This window comes from Sinocyclocheilus rhinocerous, unplaced genomic scaffold (assembly GCF_001515625.1).
Source record: "Sinocyclocheilus rhinocerous isolate Xijiao unplaced genomic scaffold, SAMN03320098_v1.1 scaffold1736, whole genome shotgun sequence".
Classification (NCBI taxonomy): Eukaryota; Metazoa; Chordata; class Actinopteri; order Cypriniformes; family Cyprinidae; genus Sinocyclocheilus; species Sinocyclocheilus rhinocerous.
In genome coordinates this window covers 48,035-56,722 of record NW_015644640.1, presented here as the reverse complement: position 1 = coordinate 56,722, position 8,688 = coordinate 48,035, and the positions used below count along the sequence as shown (strand labels likewise).

The 8,688-nt window shown below is 40.0% G+C and overlaps 1 protein-coding gene across 1 annotated transcript in view; it reads right to left on the bottom strand.

Annotated features, from left to right (window-relative positions):
- Positions 1 to 8,688, bottom strand: part of LOC107758730 (chromosome-associated kinesin KIF4-like) — a 156,903-nt gene that overhangs the window by 145,328 nt on the left and 2,887 nt on the right. The window contains exons 4-6 of the mRNA XM_016576533.1: positions 2,002 to 2,121; positions 1,434 to 1,609; positions 1,223 to 1,284 (exon numbers count right to left, since the gene is read on the bottom strand). Coding sequence (XP_016432019.1) covers positions 1,223 to 1,284; positions 1,434 to 1,609; positions 2,002 to 2,121 — 358 coding nt within the window. The remainder of the gene's footprint in view (positions 1 to 1,222; positions 1,285 to 1,433; positions 1,610 to 2,001; positions 2,122 to 8,688) is intronic.

The following is an 8,688-nucleotide window of genomic DNA, read 5'->3' as shown; positions in this document are numbered from 1 at the left end:
ATTAGACTGTATAATTTCAAAATCTGAAGCAAAAACAGAATGACCTGACTTTAGCTTTGTGAAATTATGCTACATAAAACATCTGCATGAAACAGAAACAGCAGGTGGGCTGAATGAGACGCAGATTCACTCTCTGACAGCAGGCGGCGCTTATGGTACAGTAATACAGCGTTTCCTTGTTTACCGCTGTAAACACAGCAGTGCTGCATGTATTAACACTAATTTAAATGCATCATACAGAGACAAAATTAAAAGAAAACGCCATTTCTGAAAACAGTCAATTCCGTTCCCTAGAAACACATTCATATAAAATTCAATGTTTGGATTTTCTTCCTATATTTTGCGCAGTGAACAGTGATCTTGTTCTGCCTGCTACATTATTTTCTCCTCTTTGTGTCCGTCTTCAGCATTTCTGGCCTTTGTTGATGGCCGTATAGTATAATAATTAAGTATAATAATAACATAATATTTCCACACAAATGGCCATTTGGAAAATGATTGCAGTGCAGTTTGTGCAAGCACGGAACAGAAGATAGTCTGAAATAAAACAAAAAATGTCCGGTAGATCGGTGCATGTGTATAAATTCAATATAGATTAATCATTGTTAAAGCTACAAAGTTACTTGCCAGGACAGGTATTTTGACATACTTTTGTATGTATTTGCCCGTTCAGGCAGCTCGTGCGTGTCAGTCTGGCTGTCTGTGCGCGCACTGTTCACACAGAACACAGCGCGCGAATACTAAAAGGAGTTGTCTTTCGCACCCAAATGCTTTTTAATTGCTTGAATTTTTAAATTAACAAGTCTTAAAAACATATACAAATTATAAAAAGTCGTGACGACGCTGCAGTGGCCCGTTCGGGCAAGTGACAAATCCATCTACTGTCCCGAACGTCTTTCACGCTGGCCCCGGTCCATCGGGCAGTCCTTATTGTCGAGCCCTGTATAGTAAATGAAATGTTTATGACTGGATTCCACGATTCTGCCAGTGTTTTACACATTGCGGAAATCACAGGGCCCTAAAAATATTTCACGGATCCCACTGAATTTCAGTACGAGATTGCCGGTATTTCGAGTAATTTTACACTGCGATACAAGACTGTGACGCCCACTGAGATACAAGTCTTTCACGTTTCAATGAATCAACAAAGCAGTATATCCGCACTTTGCTTCCCCAATCCCCCACAAATAAAAATGAAAAATCTTAAATGTAAAGGCCATACCCTGTCAGCACAGGTGCAACACCTCCACGGGCATGCAGGAGCATCACCTGAAGCTCTTGCACCTGTGTTATATAAAAAAAAGTTTAAAAAAGCAGAAATTAAAATCACCCAAAATATTAACTCAGCATTCTACTTGATTTTAAGTAACCAGTCATGTAACAGTTATTTGAAAAGCACCCAAGAGCCCCAAAACACCAAATAGACTTCGTACCTGCTGTCTGAGTCGCTTCATTTCTACTGCACGTGGATCAACATTGAGAATGGGCTTATTCTTAATTTTACGGGCACGGTCAGCATAGCGCAACGTGTTGATAGTCTCCTCAATGTTGGAGTCTGCTGGACTTACACACGCAATCATCAAGGTGTGGCTGTTTCCTCCGAGAGAGTCTGCAAAAACGGTTTGTAAAGAATTTCATAACCAAAAAAAAAGGAGACAAAAAAAGAAAGAAAAACCACATTGTCATGAAGAAAAACTAACTAAACTAGAAAAGAAAGTTTGTCAATTTCACCATTGCTGCTGAACTGAAAACGAGCAACACATTCCTACTCAAACCTTCAGCATTTTACGCTGAACAATGTTTCAAAGCAGCTTTACAGAAAAATATTGCAGCAACATGATTTAAAAGTGTTGGCCTGACAAAGCCTTGTCTGAAAGATCAAAATAGTTTGAATAATTTGAAGTTTATTCTTTAAAGGCTCTCAATCTCACTCACTATGTGGTGTACTGAAAATAAAGTGATCTGATAGAAAAATGACTTCATGGACTGAATGAATCTTACCCTGTAAGAGGCGTGTCAGTTTGGAATCCCTGTATGGCACAAAGGATCCCTTCTTGCTTTCATCACCAAGTGCACTGATCACATTCCCCAGAGAAAGCAGTCCACGGTTAATGCTGATTCCTGTGGCACAAATCAAGTCATCAAGTCAGGTGCTTAAGGAAAAAACTAAAATTATGGTATTTCCAAACCCATGACTTTGCTTAAAGAACACAAATGTAGACATTGGAGAATATCCTGGCCACACTTTAATATGATGCAAATTAGAGGTCGACCGATTGGTCTGTTTTGCCAATTAATCGGCACCGATAGTTGATTGGTGGACTTATTGGCAAAAATCCATATAAAAGTCCATAATAGTTTTTCCAGGTTGCGTCCGTTGCTGGAGTGGCTGACATGGTTCGCTGTCACTTGTACAGTACGAGAGCGGCATCTTGAGGCGGAATCACTGACACCACGTGCTGTTTGTTTTGACACACAAGGCTGCATGCTGCACAGAGCGGGACACTTCAAATGCGGATTTAAAACATTACATGTTTTCATATTATTATAAAGTAATTAATTTGTTGACAAGATGCTGCATTAGTAGTGAAAGAATAGAAGTATGTTTGCCATCAAGGCTGAAATGATGCAGACATTAGTAGCACCTCAAGCGGTTAAAACAGTGACCAAAAGACACTCAAGTCCGACCCAAATGTTTGATGTCACGATTGTTACCACCTATTCGCATTAGTTTATATCCAACTGGTCACTTTTATGCATTTGTTATCCATCGAAGATGCATATTTAAAGCTAGTGACGTGAGAAAGCACATTGATATGTTCATGCAACCGACAGAAATCCTGCCGCTCCCCAGAGCGCCACTCACATAGTTTTCCATTAAATTACATTATATTTGTCCCAGATCTTTGTTCGTTTGTATAATTCACCCAAGGCTGGAAGATTGTGTGTTATGCATTCAGCGAAACGTTTATCTTTCTGTGGCTCTAATAAAGTCTGTATGCTTCAAATATACTTCAAGTATACTTTCTCTTTCAGTTTTGGTCCAAACTTCAAATACATCAACGCCACCTTTGTCTGTTTGTTGATTAAATAAACTGTTCTGGACTGCCGCTTGAACACGATGCATCCGTTGTGTGATACCTGCAAGTTATAGACGCGACGTTTTGCTGCACTTTTTGTCCGGTGTGGTTTTTGTTATTTTGACTGGATGATCGTCAAGTGTTCCAAAATTAAAGCAAATAAAGTGTGAGTGTATACATACAATATACATATGTAATTTCAGTGCTATGGCCTTTGTGTAGACGTTTAAACATGGCTGTTTTTAAGCACGAGTCTTTGGATTTATATGATAACGCTTTACAATTTGTTAGATTCCATTTGTAACATTAAGGTTAATATAAGCTGTAGAAGTATTGTTCCTTGTGTAGAGTGTTAATTTCAATACCAATACATTTTTAAATTTTAAAGTTGCATATGTTAACATTAGTTAATAAACTATGAACTTACATTAATGATGAATTTATAATTAATATTTCACATTAATATTTTTATTCCATTTAAAAAGCATGGTTCAGTATTTTTTTGGGGGGAATAACAGTTGATTAATTGGTTATCGTCCAGTGTGGTCCAACCCAGCTATTGGTATCGGTAAAATCCATTATCGGTCGACCTCGAATGCAAATGAATGGGTTGTTAATCTTAAAAAGTAAATAAATCATTTTCAAAAATACCCTTCAAAACACTTAAAGGTCATATGATGCTGCTAAAAAGAACATTATTTTGTGTACGGTCTGAAAAGCGAGGTGTGCTGTGATTGACCAGCTATCCAGTGCGTTGTGATTAGGCATGGGCCGATAACCAGTTTCAAGGTATACCACGGCTTAAGCCTCCTGCCATTGTTTACATCTGTTCAAAATCACGCATTTAAAAAAAAAAAAACTTTGCCACTGGAGTGTTGTACGGAGAGACCGCGCGTGTGTGTGTGTGACACTCGCTCTCTCTCTTTCCTTATGTGTGTATGTGCACACATCCTCGTACCTCACCGCTCCAAACCATAGCTCCAAACTTAAGGAAACTTAGGGAAAGGTGAACATTCCTGCATCATAACTTGAACTGAAAGATGAATGTGTAGAAAGCACATGATGATGCCCTGTCAGTCTTTATGCACCAAGAGCTTGTAACACTCCAAAGAGAAAGGAAAAATTGAAATCGCATCATATGACCCCTTTAATTGATATTTGAGGGCTGCACTGTGATGCTTAAATAGAGTCTTTTAATATGTCATCAAATGATTCATGTTTTAAATATGCCTAACAAGATTTTTTTGGTATATAAATAGTTACACTGAATTACATTTTAGTGTGTGTCTTCTGTCAAGCATGGTAAAAAATGCATGATAATTTTTTTTTTGTTCAGAAAAATATAAACTTAAACAGAAATCACGCATTTAAAAAAAAAAAAACTTTGCCACTGGAGTGTTGTACGGAGAGACCGCGCGTGTGTGTGTGTGACACTCGCTCTCTCTCTTTCCTTATGTGTGTATGTGCACACATCCTCGTACCTCACCGCTCCAAACCATAGCTCCAAACTTAAGGAAACTTAGGGAAAGGTGAACATTCCTGCATCATAACTTGAACTGAAAGATGAATGTGTAGAAAGCACATGATGATGCCCTGTCAGGCCGGAGCGATGATTTAAATTCTCCTAAAGTCCACTATCATCTCCACAGTTTTGAGCGTGTTCAGCTCCTGGTTGTTGTGACCGCACCAGACAGCCAGCTGCTCAACCTCTTGTATGCAAGCAGACTCGTCACCATCCTAGATGAGACCGATGACTGTGGTGTCGTCTGCAAACTTCAAAAAAAAAAAAAAAAAAGTTTCATCTGCAGATATGGCATCTGACTGCCAAGTAGTGATTGTGTTTTTCAGCAATAGTGTGCACCCTTAATTTACAAAGAAAAGAAGGTCAGGGAAAAAACTGTAGATGGAAAAATCTCCATACAAGTCTTGTGCATTTTTCTTTTTTTCTACTTTGCACTTTTTGTTAGAAAATGTTTATTTAGTATTTATTCAGGTTTTTAAGGTATCTAATATTTTGATAATTTCCATGATCTAAATATTCTTAAAAATTAAAAGTTTGTTGTCATTTGGAAGTGTGTAGGCCTTCTTGCATTATTATGCTGTTACATTATGATTATATATTCTTATTACACATTCAGTGGCATAAAATGGTCTTTAAAGGGGTCATGTTAAGATTTATTTACAACAGAACAGCACAACCCAGATGTTCGAATATGTGCAACGCATTTTATGGACGACAAAGCTGGCTGTGCACAAAGGCTATTTCTAAAAAAAAAAAAATTTTTTTTAAAAAGGGTAAATTTAAAATGACAATAATATCACTTATCGCAATTATTTCTGGGGCAATATATCGCACAACAAAAAGTTGTTATCGTGACAGGCCTAGTCTGGAGGATTGTTGGGATGATGGTGTTGAAAGCGGCGCTGAAGTCCACAAACAGGATCCTTGCATAAGTCCCTGGTTTGTCCAGATGTTGCAGGATGTAGTGCAATCCCATATTGACTGCATCATCCACAGACCTGTTTACTCGGTAAGCAAACTGCAGGGGATCCAGCAAGGGTCCAGTAAGGTCCTTCAAGTAGGCCAACATCAGTCTCTCAAATGACTTCATGACCACAGATGTTAAAGCAACAGGTCTGTAGTCATTAAGTTCTGTGATTTTTGGTTTCTTGGGTACAGGGATGATGGTGGAACATTTGAAGCAGGAGGGGACTACACACAGCTCCAGCTGTTGAAGAGTGATTTTTGGTTTCTTGGGTACAGGGATGATGGTGGAACATTTGAAGCAGGAGGGGACTACACACAGCTCCAGGGATCTGTTGAAGATCAATGTGAAGATGGATGATAGCTGGACAGCACAGGCTTTGAGGCAGGCTGGAAAGACACCGTCTGGGCCATTCGCTTTCCTTATCTTCTGCTTTCTGAAGACTCTGCATACATCGTCTTCACAGATCTTGAGTGCAGGATGAGAAACAGTAGGGGGAGGGAGGGGGAGGGTGTTGATGGTTGTGCTGTGAGACGGTCGGAGTGGGTGTGGGGTGTCAGAACAGGCTTTTGCTTTTCAAACCTGCAGTAGAACTCGTTCAGGTCTTCAGCCAGTTGTTGATTGGCCTCAGTGCTGTGGGATTGGGTCTTGTAGCTGGTGATGGCTTTCAGGCCATTCCACACTGATGTAGAGTCATTACTTGAAAGCTGTTTTTTAACTTTTCAGAGTAGTTTAACTTTTTGCCACTCTTATCTCCTTATTCAGTGTGTATTTGGCCTGTTTGTACAAGGCTTTGTCCCCCACTCCTGTAGGCGTCCTCTTTGGCCTGGCGAAGGTGTTTGAGTTTTGCACTGAACCAAGGTGTGTCGTTGTTAAATGTTAAATAAGTCCTGGTGGGAACACACATGTCCTCACAGAAACTGATGTAGGACGTCACGGTGTCAGTGAGCTCATCCAGATCAGTAGCTGCAGCCTCAAAAACTCTCCAATCAGTGAGGTCGAAGCAGGCTTGTAAATCCTGCTCTGCTTCAACGGTCCATTCTCTTTACAGTTCTTACTACAGGTTTAGCAGATTTGAGTTTCTGCCTGTAGGCTGGTAGAAGATGAACCAAACAGTGATCAGAGAGTCCCAGAGCTGCTCGGGGGACAGAGTGGTATGCATCCTTAAAAACAGTATAGCAATGGTCCAGTATATTGCGGTCTCTGTTGGGGCATGTGATGTGCTGTCTATATTTAGGCAGTTCACGGGTGAGATTAGCTTTATTAAAATCACCGAGAACGATAATGAAAGAGTCCGGATAACGCTGCTCTGTGTGTGTGATCTGATCAGCCAACAGTTCTAGAGCCGCACTCACACGCGCGTCAGTAGGAATGTACACACTCACCAAAATAAACAAGGAAAACTCCCATGGTGAATAAAAAGGCTTACAGTTAATAAAGAGAGCTTTCCAAATTTGGGCAGCAAATCTTCTTTAAAACGGTCACGTCCGTACACCAGCCTTCATTGATATAAAAACATAATCCACCGCCTCTCGTTTTCCCCGACGACTCAGTGACGCAGTCCGCTCTGAAGAGCTGGAAGCCCATTAGATGAAGTGCGCTGTCCGGGATGGCTCCGTTCAGCCAGGTTTCCGTGAAGCAAAGCACAGCAGAGTTTAAAAAGTCCTTGTTTGTGTGGGTGAGGAGTCGTAGTTCGTCTGATTTATTTGCCAGAAATTTGCTATTTCTGATGTCCAGGAGTTAGTTTCTAGTAAAGCTTATCGGGAAAAAGTTGCTTAAGACAGGACAAACAAACAAAAAAAGTGCGCTGTCCGGGATGGCTCCGTTCAGCCAGGTTTCCGTGAAGCAAAGCACAGCAGAAAAAAAAAAGTCCTTGTTTGTGTGGGTGAGGAGTCGTAGTTCGTCTGATTTATTTGCCAGAAATTTGCTATTTCTGATGTCCAGGAGTTAGTTTCTAGTAAAGCTTATCGGGAAAAAGTTGCTTAAGACAGGACAAACAAACAAAAAAAGTACAAGTACCAAGGAGCGACAAACCATGGCTGCAATCTGCTGCGCCATCATCAGAATAAATTACACAACATTTCACCACAGAAATATTTATAAAGACAATAGCTTTAGAAAGATATTGATTTAAGACGAAAATGTTTTAAAATCTTACCAGATTGTTAGTTATCTTAATCCATTACAGTGTACAAAACAACCATAGCAAAATGGCAGCAGCTGCATTTGTATGAAACAAGAGAGCGAGCCCACGATACCAGGATGACAATTAAATAATTGTACACAATTTTGAATCGAGTTTTAATATTTTATTAGCTAAACAAACGCAAAGCTTCCACCAAGAAAAAACTGTTCCTAGCAAGAGTATAGGGCTGACTTCAGTTACCCGGATGAGTAGGACTGCACGATATATCGTTTCATCGATATCACGATGTGAGCACCCGCGATAGTCACATCGCAGGATATGCGATGTTTAGTATAGGCTACTGATCGTTATATTTATACTGATTGTTTACTTTGCTCACACACAGACACAGTGTCTACACCGGACGTGACAGCTGTACAGAGATACCCATTTTAAATACATTTAGTAGCAGAGCTACTGTTTTAGGCGCGACATGTGAACGGCCCCAAAGTCTGTCTACACTGGACGCGACAAAGTGACCGTTGCCAATCATTTGAACTTTGTGTCAGTACGTCATAAAGAGAGCGCGGCATCAGTTTACTGTCGGGGATTTGTCGTGCCGCACCGCATCCAGTGTAGTCAGTCACACAGCATCACTGATTATAATGGGTTCATTGTATTTTGTCGCATCACACAGCCGGTGTAGACATGGTGAGAGCCACGCAGATGCATGTGAACACTGATTTGTTCACTTCTGCGTCTATTTGTGCCTGAAATACTGTGCACTGCAAGTATCCTTTTAAACGCAGTTGCTTATGGCTTAGGTGAAGGGAAACAATTGAGAAAGAAAATGGATGTGTGTAACAGTAGCCTATATTGGTTTACAGCAGTTTAATGTTCCTGAGGCTTTCTGTGTTATGAATGATAATCAAACAACAAAACACAAAGAAAAATCACTTTTGTAGCTTTAACACAGATTTATTAGATTTAATTTATA